The sequence below is a fragment of the Amblyomma maculatum genome, chromosome 8, assembly GCF_055883805.1.
Source record: "Amblyomma maculatum isolate TAMU_Amacu chromosome 8, ASM5588380v1, whole genome shotgun sequence".
Lineage (NCBI taxonomy): Eukaryota > Metazoa > Arthropoda > Arachnida > Ixodida > Ixodidae > Amblyomma > Amblyomma maculatum.
This window is the reverse complement of record NC_139351.1, coordinates 90,510,677-90,532,754: the sequence shown is the minus strand read 5'-3', so window position 1 is coordinate 90,532,754 and position 22,078 is coordinate 90,510,677. Positions and strand designations below refer to the sequence as shown.

The following is a 22,078-nucleotide window of genomic DNA, read 5'->3' as shown; positions in this document are numbered from 1 at the left end:
TTCTACCGCTACGCCACCGCTGCAATAATGTTCGTGCACCGACAGAATCGGTAATTGCTACCTTTGTAGACAATCTGCCCATCAGAGATTAAAGCGTGGCCTTTAATATTTCGAATAGATCCCCTACCACCAAAGCCTCTGCAATGCAACAACTGCTGGCGTTATGGCCATACTGCTGGCGGGTGCAAATCCACTTTGCGATGTTGCAAATGCGGCGATGCCCAAAAATCACATTTATGCTCTGATCAAAATGTCAAATGTTGTCTTTGCGGTGGATTTCACTCAGCAAATTCTTTGGAATGTCCTTCTAGAGGGCATGAAATGCAAATTCTGGAGATTATTGACCGAAACCGTTGCTCGAGGCGTGAGGCAATTCAAGAAATTAAAGAGAGAGCTCATGGGTATGCAGGTGTGTCAGCCCGTTCTGAAGCATCATTAGATTCCTCGATCTCTAAAGCCATAATAACTACTGTGGAAGCAACCATGGCCAAAATGGTAGATAGGATTGTGACAACAGTCACAGAGTGCATATCCAACGTTCTGGCAGCTCACATTTCTCAGGCTGTGCAAACTGCTACGGTTTCTCCTACGACAGCTGGGCATTCATTATCAGTGCAGCACTCCTTAGCTACAATGTCTTGCTCGCAAATTGAATCTCTTCCTGCATCACCTATTCAAAATTCCGACAAGTCAGACGAGGCTCATGATGCAGATATGGGGGATACAGATACGCGAATACTAAAACGCAGTGGGTCCCCGATGTCAAACCCGTCATCACCTCGTCCACAGGCAAAATAATTAAAGCAACAGCTAGGCTCTAAACCAAAGGAAACCATTATGGGGCGAGCTGTTGCTGCTGCCCAGATTACATAACCATAGGAACGTTAAATGTTCTTCAGCAGAACTGTAGATCTCTTCTTTCCGCTACTACAGGTTTAGTTTATCTTTCGTTAAAACAGAATCCAGTCATAATTGTTTTGCAAGAAACTTGGCTTACAACTGAAAAACATTTTAATTTACAAAATTATCGATCATTCCGTCAAGATCGGCAGTTAAGAGGTGGTGGGTTACTAATTCTAGTTTCTTCAAAATTTTGTTATAGGGCTAAGATTTCTTTACAATATTCTACTTTAGATTCTGAATTATTGGCTTTAGATTTTGAAATTCCAGGATTCAGTCCGTTTACATTAGCTTATGTTTATTTCCCTCATGGTGTTCAGGACACCAGATCGCTAGACCAATTACTAGTTAATTGTGAAAATTCGGTTATTTTGGCTGGAGATTTTAATCCACGCCATGTTTCGTGGGGTTACAAGACGGATCCCTACAGAAGAGTTAAGGATACGGAAGAGTTAAAATCGCAAACATTATGCCAGGTTATTGCATCCTGTCGTAAGAAGTGTGAATTCTTAGTGCGTGCATAAAAAGGCAATACATCAACAAGATGGTGGAATGCAGATTGTTCGCGTGATTATAGAAGAAGAAAGGCTGCATGGAAGAAGCTCCTTCACAACCAGTGCCCCAAAAATTGGCATGATTATAAATTTTTTGCAGCTACATTTAAACGCATAGTCGCACAAGCGAAATATAATTATGATACTGAGCATTTCAATTACCTTTCACAATCTAACAACCGATGTGCACTTTCAGGTTTTTAAAATCACGGAAAAAAATTCCTGTCTCAGAAAATCTACCCTCATGTGTTTCGACTCCTAAAGAAGCTCTCAAAACAGTAGAAAACATTACAGTAGAAAACAGAAAACAAGCGTTTTCTGTCAACACTTCCCAAATTCCCTATGTTTGTAGGCCCATTAGATACGGTTAAGAATGTCCCTAAAATTAAATTTTCTCAGCTTTCTTCAATTGGAATGACATTGCCAGTTACTGCGCCTGGCCCTGATGGAGTAACGTCAAAAATGTTAAAGATTCTCTTTGAGGTGTCTCCAAATTCCTTGTTAGAGTTTGTAAATTACTCACTTATTCATTCTTGGATACCTAGTGACTGGAAACTGATTCCTTTAATGAAACATAATGGTGGTGGCTATACCTTGGACAATATCAGAACACTATCATTAACATCAAACTTGTCAAAAAAATTGAAAGGGTCATACTCCAACGGGTTATCGAGTTTGTGGAACAAAAACATATTCTTAGTCCCTGCCAAATCGGATTTCGCGCAAAATGTTCAATATGGAATGCGCATACCGACCTTGAGAGTCGAATTCTTCTTGCGCGACGCAAAAAAAAAAAAAAAATGCATGCTGCATTGGTGACTCTCGATATAGAGAATGCTTATGATAGTGTAGAGCCCCGAATTTTATTGAAAAGATTAGAAACTTTACGTTTTCCACAATATTTAATTGAGTGGATATCTACATTCCTACAAAACAGACAATTTTACTGTTCATTGAATGGTGTGCATTCTGGCAGATATCAAAAAACCAGAGGTGTTCCTCAAGGGTCAGTTCTCTCGTCCGTGCTCTTTAACATTTTAATGAGTTCAATTCCCACTTATGAAGACGTTCGCACGTATGTCTATGCGGATGACATCGCGTTCTTTACGGCTGCACCTGACATTCAATACCTCTACAGGCGCCTGCAATCGTACCTAAGCTCCCTTCAGAATTGGTTATGTGACTTAAGATTTACATTAAACGTTAAAAAGTGCGCTTTCCTTGTTTTCCAAATTCAGGATCCGGTAAATCTTTCTCTAACATTTAAGCAGGAAATGATTCGCCAAGTTAAGTCTTTGAAGAATCTAGGAGTGATTTACGATGACCATCTGGCATGGAGGGATCACATTGAACATGTTGCAGCGAAAGGGGCTCGTGCTGGAGGTATGTTGCGCAGGTTAAGCAATCCAAGGTCTGGGATGCGGCGAGACGCTCTTTTAATGATTTATGTTATGTATGTTCGCTCAATTATAGAATTTGGATCTGTGTTTTTTTCTGGTTCACCTGCTTACAAAATTCGTCCGCTTGTTCTTTTAAAGCGGGAAGCGCTTAGATTATGCCTTGGGCTCCCCAAATTTGTGGCTAACAATGTATTATACCTTGAAGCCAGAATACCACCATTGTTAGCTAGATTACAATTGTTGACTGTCCAGACGTATCTAAAAATATATGAATCACAATTTCACCGCTCCCTATCAATTTTTTGTTGCGAGCCAGACTCCTTTTTTGGAGTCAGACGGCCTCGGTTTCATACCCCGCAGGTAAAGACTAGCGCAAAATCTTTTACAACCTTTGCACGTAGTCCTTTCTAACATCCTTCCAACAAAAGTAATTGCATCTTGGGTTCGATTTGTCTATGATGACATTTTCCCAAATAATGCAAAACACTTATCACCTCACATTTTAAATAGATTATTAGAAGATCATTTACAAAGTCTTCCCGTTAGCATAATGATAGCAACTGATGCTTCTCAATTTCATGAAAAGGCCGGCGTTGGAATATACTGTCCGCTTTTAGACTGGGCTTTTTCAGTCCGTCTTCCGGATTTTACCCCTAATTTTCCAGGCGGAGTTGCTGCCGGTGGTGCTTGCTCTGCGCAAACTAGACCCACCATACTCAACAGTGGCTGTAATTACAGACTCTTATTCCTTGTGCTTGTCGCTTTCTTCGAATATGGATTCGCCAATATTAAACACCTTTCTTTCATTGCTCCCTTCACATTTTAGCCTCATACATATAGTGTGGGTACCAGGCCACAGTAATGTGACAGCTAATGAGGTTGCTGATAGACTAGCTAAAGAATCTCTGAATGGCCCTGTGTTGCCCATCCTCCCGGCAACAGCGTACATAACAGCAGCACGATTTCGTAGGCGTTCTTATTAAGAACAAAGTCTAGATCTATCTTATCATCGGACGACTACCTGCATATCAAGTATTCCTGGAATAGAAAATCATGTCAATTAAGGCAGACTGAGGTATCTCTAACCAGGCTACGCTGTCGTATTCCGCCCCTAAATTTCTTTATGCACAGGTCTCGTTTGGCGCTTTCTCCCGTCAGCGCATTATGCGGGGAACCGGAAACAATAGATAATTTCTTGCTATTTTTGCCGCCGTTTTACCATGATGAGAAAACGGTATTTGGAGAAGCCGTTACAACAGCTGGGTCCTAATTTGAGCAGCCAGATTTTATTATCATTCGGTGCCACCATGCTTGAGCACAGCCACAGGTCTGTTTTTAACGCCATTCAAAACTTCTTATTAGAAACAAAACGTCTGGCTTGCTAATATGCTTTGAAGCTTTAATCTGTACATATAAATCTTAGTATTCTCCTACTGCGTGTGTTAGTATTTACACTTTTTATTTTGGTTTTTCATATTTACATTTCCTTCTCTATTCCCTAGCAATTATTTCTATTTATCGTTTTGAGATGTAGTTATACATCTCAAAATCAAATATCTCTGCACCCCAATTCTTGGCCGATCCCCCTGTATGGGTATGTGCCATCAAATTAGAGCAGAACAACAGCAACAAGATGTGCGGGTTCTTGTCAATATAGTTGTCAGTGCAGCGTTGTCCATGTGTTTGTGTGTGCTTCTTATGCTTTGTGTTGTTACCTGCTCTGCTGCCTTCTTCCAAGAGATGTGGGACCAACTAGCTCAACGTTCAACTCTATTATTAATCCCAGATATAGCACGCAGCAATCTCAACCTTTCAACTAAGGGTCCTGGAGACCTTGATTCTGACCTCATCCCTCCATTTCAATGGCGAAGCTCAAGATCAATGTGTCTGCCAATTGGGCCAAATCGCCTGACGTCGCACAACACGATGTCCCGTTAATACGCGGCCATATATATAAAGCGCCAGAACCAAGATCGTAGTGCTTCCTCAGAGCTTATACGCCGCATTTTGTTTTGTTTTTAGGCACGGGACATTTAACTCGATCGAATTAAAAACGATTGCGATACTCGGTAACGGGAAGTTTGAGCGCAGTTCTCGGGATATTTTCCGCCACTGTCGATAAAGTGCTGTAAAGAATTTCAGTGGGACATGACTGATCCTTCGTACACTACAATGATCATATAGTTTCTTCTCGCGGAATGACTACACGCCATACCAGCGATCCGGAACCATGTGGCAAACATAGTGCACACCATTGAGAAAGGACAACCTTGAGTAGTGTTGCAAGATTACTGGCATCTCGAGAGCTGGGTTTTGCCCCATGCGAACAAAGAAATATCCAAATTTGCTCAGAAAATAAATTAATCGGTCAGAAAAGCTCATCCCATTTATTATTGTTCCTTTTTTTTTTTTTATAAACGAGCATTAAGACGGAAGAGAGGGTTGGGGATGCTGCAAGAAAAAGAAACCACTACCATCAAAGTTGCCATCATACTCCGCATCTCGTCCGCGAGATTGTGAATAACCACGCCAGGCTCCGTTAGATACAGTTCTATATCTATATATATATTCTTCTATATATTTTCTATATATTCTATGTTGATGTTCTATATATTTTAACAGAACATCAACGACCGGATATGAGGTTGCGCTTCACACATTATACAAGACGTCGCTCAGTATTGGCATAAAGACATTCACTGAGCATTAATACTATATAAAACACTCCTTAACTTCGAAAAAGCTCCTAAAACGGCACCGGAACCAGCAGATTGCGAGAGCACATTTTTCAAGCACCGAACATGGACACCGAATCCTTCAAAAGGCTGCCCTTAGTCCCAAACAAATTCCCAATAATCGCGCCTCGTTCCTTTTTTCTAGATAGCCTCTGCATCACAACCGTTTCAAAAAAGGTTGAAGCCGATTTCATTCCAGGCAGATTGGCTCGCGCTGCACTGGGCGTGAGTGCCAGACAGCGCCATTCAGACTAAGTCCTCGCTCTGAACCACTTCCTGATGCTACCTATAGATAGCCAAACGATGATCACCGATACGATAGACATCTTCCGCTCACCCGTCAATCCGCCCGGGTATACGGCGCCTGTGTGTGTCTCCTTGTCCATATCTGTAGTGCGCACTAACCTTCCATCCACTACGAACAACCGACTAGCCCAGAACACAACGATGTTCATATATGTCAATTCGATGCCAACTAAAGGCGTAGTTAACATGGTCTGGTATGGTTTCAAATGCCAAAGCGACTCATGATATGAGGAACTGTGTAGTGGAGAGCCGGCTGTAGAAAGTTCCACCACCTTGTGTTCTTCAATATGCGTGACATCACATAATACACAGGCACTTTCCTTTTCTCCTCCATCGACAAGGGGGCCCCCGCGGCCGGGATCAACCCCGTGTCCTTGAGATTACCAGCCAATCGCCTAACTTGTGAGCTACGGAATAGGAGCGCTTGAGATTTCCTGTCCTTATCCACTAGCAAGAAACATTATTTTCTGTTGCCAAAATTAGATAAACACTTGACTATCAAAACGTTAACGAAACATTCAGTAATCTCCTCATTACTGACGTCACCACCCATTATTCTCTGTTGCCAACATTAAATAAATACTTGACTATCAAAACGTTAACGAAACGTTTCGTACTCTCCTCATTACTGACAAATCTCTCGTAACTACTCAACTTGGATATACTTCAGCGCGTATATTTTAATACATTCCTAGCACCTACACCTGCCTTCTTCTATCATTTCCTACCCTTTGAAGGTGTACCGAGTACTTTTCTAATCTGAAACATTTTGTTCTCCCCATTGCCATCGATTCTCACCTTTACGCATACCCCGCTCCTCTACTGTGGTCAGCACGATTGACCTCGGACCAATTGGCAGGCCGATAAGCTCCGGTGGCCCTAGCGCAAGATATTCTTAACCCTGAATGCTGCCCCCGTTGCGGTGGCTCAGTGGATAAGGCGCTCGACTGCTTAACCCAAGAACGCTGGTTCGATACCGGATACGGCGGCCGCTTTCAGATGGAGGTGAAAAGCAAGGAGCAAGTGTACTGTGCGATGTCAGCACACGTTAAAGAACTCCGAGAGGTCGCTGTTTCTGGACTTCTTCACTACGGCCACCGTTATCGGAATTGCTTTGGACGTCGAAGTTCTTAAAATTGACCCCATAGTTCCGTCATTATAAAGTTTCCTTTCTATAAACATATTTTATCTCTCCCCACTAATAATCATGCAGAGGGTTATAGCACATTACAGCAGGAACGCCGGACAAACGCTTCAAGCGTGCACTACTTCCATCATGTGCCATGTGGCGCTTACCAAAATCAAGACAACCGAACAAAGGAGCCAACAGGAGAGAATGCCCAGGAGCTTATCGCCGGAGATTCTCACATGACCAGGTGCAAGCGAGATATCTGGGAACGTGTAAAGGATTATAAGCGAGTTTAGTTGAAACCTTCCTAGAGATGACAATGAGGGCAGTGCTGAGAGTAAAAATAGGTTGTTGAAAAATTCCGCAGAGCGCAATATGGTGATAGTAGCCGCGGGGCTAAACGATGTCCTAAATGGTGAGGCTGCAGAAGTGGTGGAAAGTCTAATTAAGGCAGTAGACGATATCAGAGAGATAACACAGCAAGCGCAGATAGTTGTATGCACAGTACCAGAGGTGCTAAAGGATCGAACGGAAAGCTGGAAAAGGACGTGGTTGAGGTATATAGGACATAAGAACGTTAAACCTGGAGAAGCGTATCGAAGTGGCAGAGGTAAACAGGGAGGTGCATAAAACAGGTTTTGGCATGGCTTTTCAGAGCCATGGCATTCATTTTAACAGAAGGGTGGGAGCAGAGATCGCCTGGCGCCTGGCAGGCAGGGCTGTAGCTTTTTAGGGGGACCGCGAGGGCTTCGTGCACAGAGGCAGTTAGAAGTGAAGCAGAAGAAATCGTAATAACGGAGGCTGAGCCCCCGGAAAATGGCAAGGAGGAGGTCGAGAAAGAAAAGTACAAGAAAGAGATTTAACACTAGGATCAGCTACATAAACATGCATCATCATCATCATCAGCCTGACTATACCCACTGCAGCGCGAAGGCCTGTCCCATATTTCTCCAATTAACCCGGTTCTGTGCCAGCTGCATCCACTTGACCCCTGCTAACTTCTTAACCTCATCCGCCCAACTAACTTTCTGTCGCTCCCAGCTACGCTTTCCTTCTCTTGGAATCAAGCTTGTTAACCTAAGCGACCATCGGTTATCCTCTCTTCGCACCACATGTCCTGCCCCTGCCCATTTCTTCTTCTTGATTTACATAAACATGCAAGGAGGTAGAAAAAGAACGAAATGGCTAGAGATAGAACAGCAGTTTAAGGATGACAAAATAGGTGTGTGCGCTCTTTGCGAGACTCATATCTCAGAGATCTGGAAGATCCGCCGTTTATAGAAGGCTACGTCTGGGAAGGATGCAACAGAACGAGAACGGAAAAAAAGGGTGAAGGGGTAGGTATGTTGATACACCAGGGAAAAAATTGGCAAATAATAAATTCATCTTGTAAAGAACATATCTGGGTATCAGAAACAATTGCCGGCATAAGGGCATGGCTAGGGGTAGTTTATTTATGAACAGGACAGCAATGCAGGCAAGAAAACAAAGATCTTGTTGAATGTCTCAGTGACGATATAAGCCAGTTTGGAGATGAGGCCGATAATATTCTGCTCGGGGACATGAACGGTCAGATCGACGATCTGGATGGATACACGGATTGTAACGGGAAGCAGCTAACGCTAGATTTCTGTGAGCGACACGATCTAGTTATAGTAAATAGAGAAACAAAATGCGAAGAACAAATCACGTGGGAATTCCGCAACAGGCAGACGACCATTGACCACTGTCTAATGTCGTGGGAATTTATAGCAACGTCACAAAAATGGAAATAGACGAAGAAGGGGAGTGTAGTCTGGGAAGTGATCATAAATGTATTAGTCAGCAGATGGGGCCCTTGATGAAAAGAGAAATGAAACTTAGACAAAAAATAAACGCAAAATTAAGCAACGATCAAATAGTGCAGATAGCAGCAGACACAGAGGAAGCAATAAAAAAAAGCCCCATGGAAGACTGGGATTATAACATTATAAATACTCATAAAGAGGAAAATTAAGGAGGCTAAAGTAGCAAACCACTGGAATGGAAAGAGGAAGCCATGGAGCTGGTGGAATAAAGAAATCAGGGGAACAACGGCGGGCTGCTTCAAGGGAACACCGAGAGGCAAAGAAAGCACAGGTATCTCATGAGGAAATCGACCAAAAATGAAATCATATCGACAAATAAAACTTGATGTACAGGCCCTCGTCCAAACTAAAATTAAGCAGTCCACCGATCGCAGGATGGCTGGCATACACGATGCCTCTAGAGACGGACAAAGAAAATTCTGGAGCCATATAAACTGGCTAGGTAAAAAGAATAAAAAAAACCAGGACCGGATTCAAGATAAGGAAGGGAAATTGTTTAAAGGGAGACAACGCAGTGAACTACATCACATCAGTTATAGCCGAGTCATTTAAGAGCGACGATCGGGTAATATCTGCAAATCATGGAAGCAACACAAGATAGCAGAATACAAACAGCTTAGAACTGACCAATATAAACTGGAAAAATGCAGAAAAAATATTCCTAAAAACACATCTACAGGAATAGATGGAATTTCGATCAAGCTGATTAATGAACTCGGTCCAAAAAGTAAGGAAACGTGGTTAAAAGCTTTGGAAACAGTCATAGCGAATAAGCAAATTCCGGACAGCTGGCGGCAGAGTAAAATGGATTTCATTTATAAAGGGAAAGGAGAAACGATGCACCTAAAGTCCTACAGGCCGATTACCATAACATCTGTTATGTACAGGTTAGCCATGCAGGCGGTGAAATTAAAGGTGCAAGCATGGGTGAAAAGTAACAAGATACTCGGAGAACTTCAGAACGGCTTTAGAAATGGTAGGCTCTTAGATAATAGCCTAGTCGTGCTTACCTAATGCATCTAAATATCTCGAGTGCAAAATAGACCTTTGTATTTGGTCTTCCTGGACATGCACGGGGCGTACGACAACGTAAACAGGCAACTCCTGTGGAACATATTAAAAGAAGAAGGTATCGGTTATGAGATAACAGAGTTCCTAAAGGAAATATACCGGGATAACAAAGTAGAAATTACGTGGGAAGGGATAAGAAGTACGGAAGCTGTCAAGGTATGCAAAGGATTAAGACAAGGCTGTCCTCTATCATCACTGCTGTTCGTGCTTTATATAATAAACCTGAAACGGAGGATACAAGAAAGTAACCTTGGTTTTAACCGGTCTTATAGATTAGGTGGAAAGGCTGTAGAGTAGTGCCTCCCCGGTTTGATGTATGGAGACGATATTGTGCTGCTCGCTGAGAGTCTGGAAGAATTGCAAACTCTGTTTCAGAATTGCGGACACGAAGGGGACGCTCTAGGCTTCAGTTTTAGCGCAGTTAAGTCGGGTCTGATAATTTTCAACGGCTCCACTGATCAGGATCTTAAAATACAAGGCCATGAAAAACCCAGCGTAGCAGAATATAATAATCTCGGGGCATGGGTAAACGAAGGATTGGCATACATTGGAAAGCCTGAGCAATCACTTAAGGCCAATGGGCGAAGAAATGCCAGGATAATGAAGCATAGGGCATTGTTGGGATACAACAGGTATGAGGTTTTGAGGGGTATTTGGAAAGGAATTATGGGGCCCGGACGTACTTTCGGAAATGCGGTTTTGGGCCTAAAATCAGAGGTACAGTCGACATTAGAAATAAATCAGAGAGCCGTCGGACGATTAGCACTAGGTGCCCACGGCAAAACCACAAATGAGGCAGTACAGGGAGATACGGGCTGGGCATCTTCCGAAGTACGAGAAGCTCAGAGTAAATTATTATATAAGGAACACCTGAGGAAAGCAGCTAAAGTATTTATATACCTATACCTAAAAGGCATTGACTCACAATGGAGGAAAAGAACTAGGAAACTAACCAGTAAGTATGCTGGTCACAAGGACGAAGAGATAGAGAGCGTTAATTAACAGGTGAAAAACACTGAAAGTAAAAATTGGATAAATTCCATGGAAAAGAAACAGAGTGTGAAATTATACCGAAAGTGGTAAAGGCAGATCAGGAAGGAAGCTTTCTTTGATAACTCAAGAGGCCGAGCCCTACATTTTGAAGCTAGATCAGGGTGCCTTAGAACACGCAGCTACAAAAGGAAATTTAACAATGAAGATGATGCATGTGCTGTATGTGGTAACTCCAGTGAAACAATTGACCATATTATACTTCAATGTAATGCTATCCATCCGGAAGACGATGCAGGCGCAGTCACTCTTCCTGAGGCCCTGGGGTTTAGAGATACTAGTGGCCGGGTGAATAAACCAGCGGTGGAAGCTAGCAAAAAACGACTGAAAGATTCGTGGCTTAAAAGCAGAAAAGTGACATAATGTTAGTAATGTAGAAACACAAATTCAAGAAATAGGATGATGGTATAGATAACCAATCTAAACCAATAATTAAGATATAGGGATAAAAATGAGCATCATAGCTGCTGCTACCACCCCGTTTCAAAGGGGACGCTCCTATATTCCATCCATTCCATCCATCCATAAGGGCGATCCAGTCCATTTATTCTATAGCACGCTTCCAAGCAAGCGATTAACGTGCAATTTATACGTTATGCCTATCTTGCCCTCGTAAACGTTTCATGGGTAAAGGGGCATTTATGCAAATGAATGAAACGAAAACGGTGAGGCTACCCTCGAAAGAGCGCAGCTAACGCCATCGCTTAGCGCTAGTGATAACTACGCAGGTCTAAAATCTTGACTTAAAGCAAGCCGAAAAACCTTGAAATTAAGGAAAAATTATCGATACATGAAAAAACGACGTTCTGATGTTCAAACTGCAAAAATATAGGATACTAGCCTGTCCGCCATCTAAAAGTCCCCAAAACATATTCGTAGATGTTCTTATAGTTTTGACTTTCCTCTTCAATGATTACTTTCTCGCGCATAATCCCATAAAGCAAGACATATTTTTATGCCACATCGTTCAGTTTTCCACTTGTGTATGTGTTTATCGATGTCCCTTGTCCCGCCACACCAAAAGACTAAACATTTCAGGAAGCCCACAATGCACTCACCTGTGTCGAAGTCATGGGCGATAATGGAAACATATCCGCTGTGTCTTTCTCCTTGAGTCCAGTCTCTACTCTGACAAGGTCATGACCTGCAAAGAACATGGACGTTCACCACACGCGTCATCAGGTTGCGGAGGGGAGCGTGACAACCAATTGTTAAACAAAGCACTTTCGCTTATTTAATGCCTTCGCAACAACGTTTTCAGTAATCTTAGTATTCTCCTACTGTGTGCGTTAGTATTTACCCTTTTTTATTTCTGTTTTTCATATCTACATTTCCTTCTCTATTCCCTAGCAGTTATTTTTATTTATTTTTTTGCGATGCAGTTATACATCTCAATATCTATTATCTCTGCACCCCAATTCTTGGCTGATCCCCCTGTGTGGGTATGTGCCATCACATTAGAGGACAACAATAACAATAACGACAAAATGTGCGGATTCTTGTCAATTTAGTTGTCAATGCAGCGTTGTCCTTGTGTTTGTGTGTGCTTCTTATGCTTTGTGTTGTTACCTGCTCTGCTGCCTTCTTCCAAGAGATGTGTGATCAACTAGCTCAACGTTCAACTCTATTATTATTCCCAAATATAGCACGCAGCAATCTCATCCTTTCAACTAAGGGTCCTGGAGACCTTGATTCTGACCTCATTCCCCCTTTCAATGACGAAGCTCAAGATCAATGTGTCCGACAATTGGGCCAAATCGCCTGACGTCACACAACACGATGTCCCGTTAATGCGCGGCCATATATAAACCGCCAGAACCAAGACCGTAGTGCTTCCTCATAGCTTACACACCCCCCTTTTTTTTTTTTTCGGGAACGGGAAGTTTATAAAAAACAATTGCGATACTCGGTAACGGAAGTTTGAGCGCAGTTCTCGGGATATTTTCCGCCACTGTTGATAAAGTGCGGTAAAGAATTTCAGTGGGACATGACTGATCCTTCGTACATTACAATGAGCATACAGCTTATTATCGCGGAATGACTAATCGCCATATCACCCATCCGGAACCATGTGGCAAACATAGTGCGCACCCTTGAGAAAGGATAACCTTGAGCGGTGTTGCACGATTATGGAGTCTTGAGAACAAAGAAGTGCCCAAATTTGCTCATACAATTAAATTAATCGGTCAGAAAAACTCTCAACCCATTTAATATTGCTTGTTTATATATATATATATATATATATATATATATATATATATATATATATAAACGAGCATAAAGACGGAAGAGAGGGTTGGGGATGCTGCAAGAAAAAGAAACCACTACCATCTAAGTTTACTATCATACTGCGCATCTCGTCCGCGGGATTGTGAATAAGCACGCCGGGCTCCCTTAGATACATATATTATGGTGAGGCTACCCCCCCCCCCCCCCCCCAAAAGAAAAAAAAAAGAAAAAAAAATTGATGTGCATCTGCCCGTGCCACTAGGTATAACGGGCTTGATACATTTCCATATCACATTTTGACACAACATCAACGACATGATATGAGGTTGCGCTTCGCACATTATACAAGACGTCGCTTAGTATTGGCATAGAGACATTCACTGAGCATTAAGACTATATAAAACACTCCTTAACTTCGTAAGAGCTCCTAAAACGGCACCAGAACCAGCAGATTGCGATAGCACGTTTTTCAAGCACCGAACATGGACACCGAATCCTTCAACAGGCTGCCCTTAGTCTCAAACAAATTCCCAATCGTCGCGCCTCCTTCCTTTTTCCAAGATAACCTCTACATCACATACGTTTCAAAACAAATCGCAGCCGATTTCATTCCAGGCAGATTGACTCGCGCTGCACTGGGCGTGAGAGCCAGACCGCGACATTCACACTAAGTCTTCGCTCTGAACCACATCCTAATGCTACCTATAGATACCCATACGATGATCATCGATATGATAGCCCTCTTCCGCTCACCCGTCAATCCGTCCGGGTATACGGCGCCTGTGTGTGTCTCCTTCTTGTCCATATTTGTAGTGCGCACTAACTTTCCATCCACTACGAACAACCGACTCGCCCAGAACACAACGATGCTGATATACGTCAACTCGGTGCAAACCATGTGTCTTTTCTCTGTTTTCGACATCAAATAAAATTTGCATTTGTATCGAAATTGCCTCGGGAAGAATCAGCTAGGACCAAATTTTTCCAATTAATATTTAATTAACATTGTCTGGTATGGTTTCAAATGCCAAAGCGACTCATGATATGAGGGACTGTGTAGTTGAGAGCCGGCTGTAGAAATTTCTATTACCTTGTGTTCTTCAATATGCACTGACATCACACAATACACGGGCACTCTCCTTTTCTCCTCCATCGACAAGCGGCCCCCGCGGTCGGGATCAACTCCGTGTTCTTAGGATTACCAGCCAATCGCCTTATCGCCTTATGCTTATCGCCGGAGATCCTAACATGAGCAGGTGCAAGCGAGATATCTTGGAACGTGTAAAGGGTGATAAGCGAGTGTTAATTGAAAATTTCCCAGGGATGACAATGATGGCAGTGTTGAAAGAGAGTAAAAATAGGTTGTTGAAAAATTCCGCAGGGTGCAATATGGTGATAGTAGCCGCGGGGATAAACGATGTCCTAAACGGTGAGGCTGCAGGAGTGGTGGAAAGTCTAATTAAGGCAGTTGACGATATCAGAGAGATAACACAGCAAGCGCAGATAGTTGTATGCACAGTACCGGAGGTGCTATAGGATCGAACGGAAAGCTGGAAAAGGACGTGGTTGAGGTATATAGGACATAAGAACGTTAAGCCTGGAGAAACGTTTCGAAGTGGTTGAGGTAAACAGGGAAGTGCATAGAGCAGGTTTTGGCAGGGCTTTTCAGCGACATGGCTTTCATTTTAACAGAAGGGTGGGAGCAGAGATCGGCTGGCACCTGGCAAGCAGGGCTGTAGCTTTTTAAGAGGTCCGCGAGGGCTCTGTGCGCAGAGGTAGTTAGAAGTGAAGCAGAAGAAAGCGTAATTACGGAGGCTGAGCAGCAAAAAATGGCAAGGAGGAGGTCGAGAAAGAAAAGTACAAAAAAAGAGATTTAACACTAGGATCAGCTACACAAACATGCAAGGAGGTAGAAAAAGAGCGAAATGGTTAGAAATAGAACAGCAGTTGAAGGATGCCAAAACAGGTGTGTACGCTCTATGCGAGACTCATCTCAGGAAACGAGAAGATCCGCTGTTTATAGAAGGCTACGTCTGGGAAGGGTGCAACAGAACGAGAACAGAAAAAAAGGGTGGAGGGGTCGGTATTGATACACCAGGGAACAAATTGGCAAAGAATAAAATCATCTTGTAAAGAACATATCTGGGTATCAGGAACAATTTTTGGCATAAGGACATGGCTAGGTTGGAGTTTATTTAGAAACAGGACACCAATGCAGGCAAGAAAGCAAGGATCTTGTTGAATGTCTGAGTGACGATATAAGCCAGTTTGGAGACGGGGCCGATATTATTCTGCTGGGGGACATGAACGGCCACATCGTCGATCTGGATGGATACACGGATTGTAACGTGAAGCTAATGCTAGATTTTGTGAGCGTCACGACCTAGTTATTGTAAATAGAGAAACAAAATGCGAAGGACAAATCACGTGGGAATTCCGCAACAGGCAGACGACCATTGACTAAAGTCTAATGTCGCAGGGAGTTTATAGCAAGGTCACAAAAATGGAAATAGACGAAGGAGGGTAGTGTAGTCTGGGAAGGGATCATAAACGTATTGCAGATGGGGCCCTTGAGAAATAGACCTTAGACAAAAAGTAAACGCCAAATTAAGCGACGATCAAATAGTGCAGATAGCAGCAGACACAGAGGAAGCAGTAAAAAAAAAGCCCCATGGAAGACTGCGATTATAACATGTAGAAATACTCATAGGGAGGAAAATTAAGGAGGTTAAAGGAGCAAACCGCTGGAATGGAAAGAGGAAGCCACGGAGCTGGTGGAATAAGGAAATCAGGGAAGCCATTGAAAAACGGCGGGCTGCTTCAAGGGAACACCGAGAGGCAAAGAAAGCACAGGTATCTCAGGAGGAAATCGACCAAAAATGGGAATCATATTGACAAAAAAAAAACTTGATGTACAGGCCCTCGTCCAAAGTAAATTTGAGCAGTCCACCCATCGCTGGATAGCTGACATACACGATGCCTCTAGAGGCAGACCAAGAAAATCCTCGAACCATATAGTCTGGCTAGGTAAAAAGAATCAAAGAAAGCAGGACCGGATTCAAGATAACGAGGGAAATTGTTTAAAGGGAGACAACGCAGTGAACTACATCACATCAGTTATACCCGAGTAGAACGAGAACAAGATGGTTTGCACGGTATGAAGAAGAACTAAACAAGGATAAATGGGGTATGCCAGTTCGCAGATGAGCCAACGTGTCGACACGTGGACTTGTCCAGACGAAGACAAGTCCACTTGTCGAAACGTTGGCTCATCTGCGAACTGAGGCGTACTCCATTTACCCTTGTTCAGTTCTTCTTCATTCAGTTATACCCGAGTCATTTAAGAGCGACGATAGAGTAATATCCGCAAATCAGGAAGCAACACAAGATAGCAGAACACAAACAGCTTACAACTGGCATATATAAACTGGAAAAAGGCAGAAAAAAATATTCCTAAAAACCCACCAACAGGAATAGATGGAATTCCGATCAAGCTGGTTAGTGAACTTGGTCCAAGAAGTAAGGAAACGTTGTTAAAAGCTTTGAAAACAGTCATAACGAATACGAAAATTCCGGACAGCTGGCTGCAGATTAAAATGAATTTGATTTATAAAGGGAAAGTAGACAGGATGCACATAAACTCCTACAGGCCGATTACCATAACATCTGTTATGTACAGGTTGGTCATGCAGGTGGTGAAATTAAAGGTGCAAGCATGGGTAGAAAGTAACAAGATACTCGGAGAACTTCAGAACGGCTTTAGAAATAGTAGGCGCTTAGATGACAGCCTGTTCGTGCTTACCCAATGCATCGAAATATCTAGAGTGGAAAATAGACCTCTGTATTTGGCCTTCCTGGGCATACACGGGGCGTACGACAACGTAAACAGGCAACTCCTGCGGAACTTATTAAAAGAAGAAGGTGTCGGTTATGAGATAACAAAGTTCCTACAGGAAATATACCGGGATAACAAAGTAGAAATTACATCTGAACGGATAAGAAGTACGGAAGCAGTCAAGGTTTGCAAAGGATTAAGACAAGGTTGTCCTCTATCACTGCTGCTGTTCATGCTTTATATCATAAACCTGGAAAGGAGGATACGAGAAAGTAACCTAGGTTTTACCGGTCATATCGATTAGGTGGAAAGGCGGTAGAGCAGCGCCTCCCCGGTTTAATGTATGCAGACGATATTGTATTTCTAGCTGAGACTCTGGAAGAATTGCGAACTCTGGTTCAGTATTTCGGAGACGAAGGGGGCGCTCTATGCTTCAGTTTTAGCGCAGTTAAATCGGGTCTGATAATTTTCAACGGCTCAACTAATTAGGATCATAAAATACAAGGCCATGAAATACCCAGAGTAGCAGAATATAAATATCTCGCGATATGGGTAAACGAAGATTTGGCATACGTTGGAAAGCATGAGCAATCACTTAAGGCCAAAAGGCGAAGAAATTCCGGGATAATGAAGCACAGGGCATTGTGGGGATAGAACAGGTATGAGGTTTTGAGGGGTATTTGGAAAGTAATTATGGTGCACGGGCTTACTTTCAGAAATGCGGTTTTGTGCCTAAAATCAGAGGTACAGTCGACATTAGAAATAAATCAGAGAGCCGTTGGACGATTAGCACTAGGTGCCCACGGCAAAACCACAAATGAGGCAGTACAGGGAGATATGGGCTGGGCATCTTTCGAAGTACGGGAAGCTCAGATTAAAATATTATATGTGAACGCCTGAAGAAATTGGACCGCAACAGATGGCCAGCTAAAGTATTTAAATACCGATACCTAAAAAGCGTTGACTCACAATGGAGGAAAAGAACTAGGAAACTAACCAGTAAATATGGTGGTCACAAGAAAGGACAAAGAAATAAAGAGCGTTAAGCAACAGGTGAAAACCCCAGAAGGTCAAAATTGGATAAATTCAATGGAAAAGAAACAGAGTGTGGAGTTATACCGAAAGTGAAAAGGCAGATCAGGAAGGAAGCATTCTTTGATAACTCAAGAGGCAGTGCCCTACTTTTTGAAGATAGATCAGGGTGCCTTAGAACACGCAGCTACAAAAAGAAATTTAACGATGAAGATGACGCATGTGCTGTATGTAGTAACTCCAGTGAAACAATTGACTGTATTATACTCGAATGTAATGGCATCCATCCGAACGTCGATGCAGGCGCAGTCACTCTTCCTGAAGCTATACCAGTGGCCGGGAGAATAAACCGGTGGTGGAAGCTAGCAAAAAACGACTGGAAGATTGGTGGCTTAAAAGCAAAAGAGTGACATAATGTTAGTAATGTAGAAACAAAAATTCAAGAAATATAATGATGGTATAGTTAACCAATCTAAACCAATAATGAAGGTAATTGGAGAAAAATGAGTATGATACCTACTGCTACCACCCCGTTTCAAAGGGGACGCACCTATATTCCATCCATTGCATCCATCCATAAGGGCGATCCAGTCCATTTATTCTATAGCACGCTTCCAAGCAAGCGATTAACGTGCACTTTATACGCTACGCCTATCTTGCCCTCGCAAACATTTCATAGGTAAAGGGGCATTTATACAAATGAATGAAACGAAAGCAGTGAGCCTACTCTCGAAAGAGCGCCATCGCTTAGCGCTAATGATAACTACGCAGGGCTAAACTCTTGACTTAAGAAAAGCCGAAAAGCCTTGAAATTAAGGAAAAATTATCGATGCATGAAAAAATGACTTTCTTATGTTCAAACTGCGAAAATATAGGATACTAGCCTGTCCGCCATCTAAAAGTCCCCAAAGCATATTCGTAGATGTTCTTATAGTTTTGACTTTCCTCTTCAATTATTACTTTCTCGCGCATAATCCCATAAAGCAAGCCATATTTTTATGCCACATTGTTTAGCTTTCCACTTGTGTATGTGTTTATGGATGTTCCTGGTTCCACCACACCAAACGACGCATTGCGAATTTTCGACCTTTCCTAGCACGAGAAAAATAAACATTTCAGGAAGCCCACAATGCACTCACCAGTGTCGAAGTAAGGGCGATGGTGGAAACATATCCGCTGTGTCTTTCTCCTTGAGTCCAGTCTCTACTGTCTCAAGGTCATCACCTGCAAAGAACGTTGACGTCACACGCTTCATCAGGTAGCAGAAGGGAGCATGACAACCAATTGTTAAACAAAGCACTTTCACTTATTTAATGCTTCCGCAATAACGTTCTTTGAAAGCAGATCGAACATTCTGCATCTTCTGTAGAATTAAGTCTTTATTTTGATGTCAAAACTCAAAATTTCAAAGCAAAATATTTTTCAAGTTCTTCCTGATTGGACAACTGCATACGTTGTTATCCACGAAACTCTAAAAGAGCAAGCGCTAGCATGAATTTCTGCCGCTTTTACGCAGTGGACCAGAAATACTGCTGCATCTTTCTTGGCACCCCATAACTTCTACACAGAGGCTCACTGAGATTCTAATGTTTGATGGCGACGAGCGACTGCGCGTCCCAACAATGAAGATTGCACTACGTCGCGACACATGATCGCCAACAGCCTTTCGGATTAGCTACAGGGCAAGTCGACGATACAACTTTTACTATAATACAAGTTTAACAGAGTTTCTTGGCCTTTCTCGTTCACATCGTCATCTACTGATTTCATTTTCTTGATATCAGGAAATGTGTCTTGAATAACACTGTATTGTGTCCCAATAGTATCAGAAACGAACGCGTGGCGACGGTCACGGTAACCGCGGTCGCAGGTGGCCCAAAAGAGTTCCGAGAGTGAAAGCAACAATCCCACGAGTGCGATGAACTAGCTCCAAAGCGGAATTAGGTGAGTCAGAGTAACTCGGGGTTTTTAAACGACAGTTGTGACAGGGAGACCGTAACCAGACTGCTTTACAATGAGTTCTGTGAATTACTGCTGCGGGGCGAATCCATACCTGCCGCACATATTCAGGCCCCTATAGAGTGAGCCAATTTTGCTTCTGCATCATTCGATCACAAATTGAAATAAAAACTCGGTCAATAAAAATGCAACCGCTAACAATGCATTCGCTCAGATATTTACCACCTGGGAGCACATTGGAGCCGCACAAATTCGTTAATATTAACACAGGCGTATCAAAATATTTTTCATTTTTGAACGTTGGCAAGCAAACACTACTAGCATTGAAGTTCCTCAGTGTTCCACATTTAGACCGTCACTGTTTCTAATTAAAATTATGGATTTGCCATCATGTCTTACATTTGCTGGATGTATATTATATGCCGATAATACCACCACAGTACCGTTGCAGAAAAGTAGATTCCTTAAACAAGGTATGTAGCTGGGCGAGTTGATTATTCATTGCCAGAGAAAGAACGCTAGTCTTCGCCTGTGTTGATTAGTTCCGCATTCGCCTGCCGTAATTTTTAATCGAGCTATTCTGTCTTTGCCCCATCGTTTTATTGCCATAAGGTTTCATGCATCTGTGGTTTGTTCCTTTAGCCCGTCCTGTTTTCCAGTTTGCTATGCGTAGAACCTTTTCGTCAGTGACCTTTTACTTGCCTTTTTCAGTTTTTGTCTACTAGATTTCAGTGTTTTCATTTAGCGTCTTTTATTTGTTGTTCATGTTTTTCGTCCTTTTTCCTATTTTAGCGCCTTTACCTTCTCTGACATTAACAGCCTTGGCTTTTAGACTGAGCTTATGGCGGCGCTGTCTTGTTTGTATTATTGGTCTCATGCAGTCATTTTCGCTTTTAGCCATGGTATTTGTTGCCTCTCTTCAGTATCGTTTTATCTGGGCTTCATGTGTGCCTCGTTCTGTTCCTTTGCATTTGCCCCGCCCCACACACTCCATGTCACAGGGTTAATTGTGTTCAATATCAGATGCCGTTCCTTGGATGCTTGAGTTCTGATAACCATGCTCATGGGCACTTTTGGTCTTTGTATATAAGGTGTGTATCAGCTGTTTTCCAAAATAAAGTTGTTAGTGAGCGCATATGTGTGTGTCCTCCTCTTCCTGGTCCGTCGTCTGCTAGCGTGCTTTATCTGACAATAGATTCCTTAGCTTATACTAAAACTTCTAGTAATCTGCCCTAATTCATGCTAGGCTGATACGGCAGATTTATCAAACTCCCCGCGGTGGTGACTCAGTGGTTAGTCAATCGACTTCAGAGCCAGGGGACCTGGTATTGAACCCGGCTACGGCGGCCGTGTTTCTATGGGGGCGGAACACTGGTTGACGTGCACTATGCGATTCAGTGAATGTTAAAAAAAAAAAAAAAAATCCTAGCTGATCGAAATTATCCGGGGCCTTCGACTGTGCCATCCCTAATTATTTGAACCGCTTTGACACGCTACACCTCATAAACCAAATCACAAGCTGAACTTTAACGCATGTGCTGAGTGATAGGGCTGTAAACTTAGTAACCTGGTGTCAAAACACATTCTTTCCACGAAGAACAAAAGACATGAGATCCTCTCCTTCCTCTCACAGGCTACGCCTGACGGCATCGTTGGGCGCTGACAGTAGGGGTTATGGGCTAAGACGAGCCGCAAATCATGAAATGAGTAATATTGTTACGGTGAAATACGCAAGGGGGTTTTATTTACAGTGTTATGGCAGCCGGACTACGTGTAGCCTGCTAGCCCCAGAAACCAACGCTTCTTCCTATTCCTTCTTCCCTCCTCCGTGCTCTGCTTGAGACCGAGTCCGTAACACTATGTTACCAAAAGCTTAAGAAACGAGATCCACGTGGAAATCACTGACCCCCGTGCCATTCTCCAGAGCGGCACCTAAAGGACCCCCTCGACACCTGCGTACGTACGTTACGGAACAGTGCACATTCATGCACCTTTTTTTTTTTTTTTTTACCGTCCTCTAGGAGACCTAAT

The 22,078-nt window shown here is 42.8% G+C and overlaps 1 protein-coding gene across 1 annotated transcript in view; it reads right to left on the bottom strand.

Moving 5' to 3' along the window:
* Window positions 1–22,078, bottom strand: part of LOC146181782 (uncharacterized) — a 54,300-nt gene that overhangs the window by 23,745 nt on the left and 8,477 nt on the right. The window contains exon 4 of the mRNA XM_084575848.1: window positions 12,051–12,136. Coding sequence (XP_084431974.1) covers window positions 12,051–12,136 — 86 coding nt within the window. The remainder of the gene's footprint in view (window positions 1–12,050; window positions 12,137–22,078) is intronic.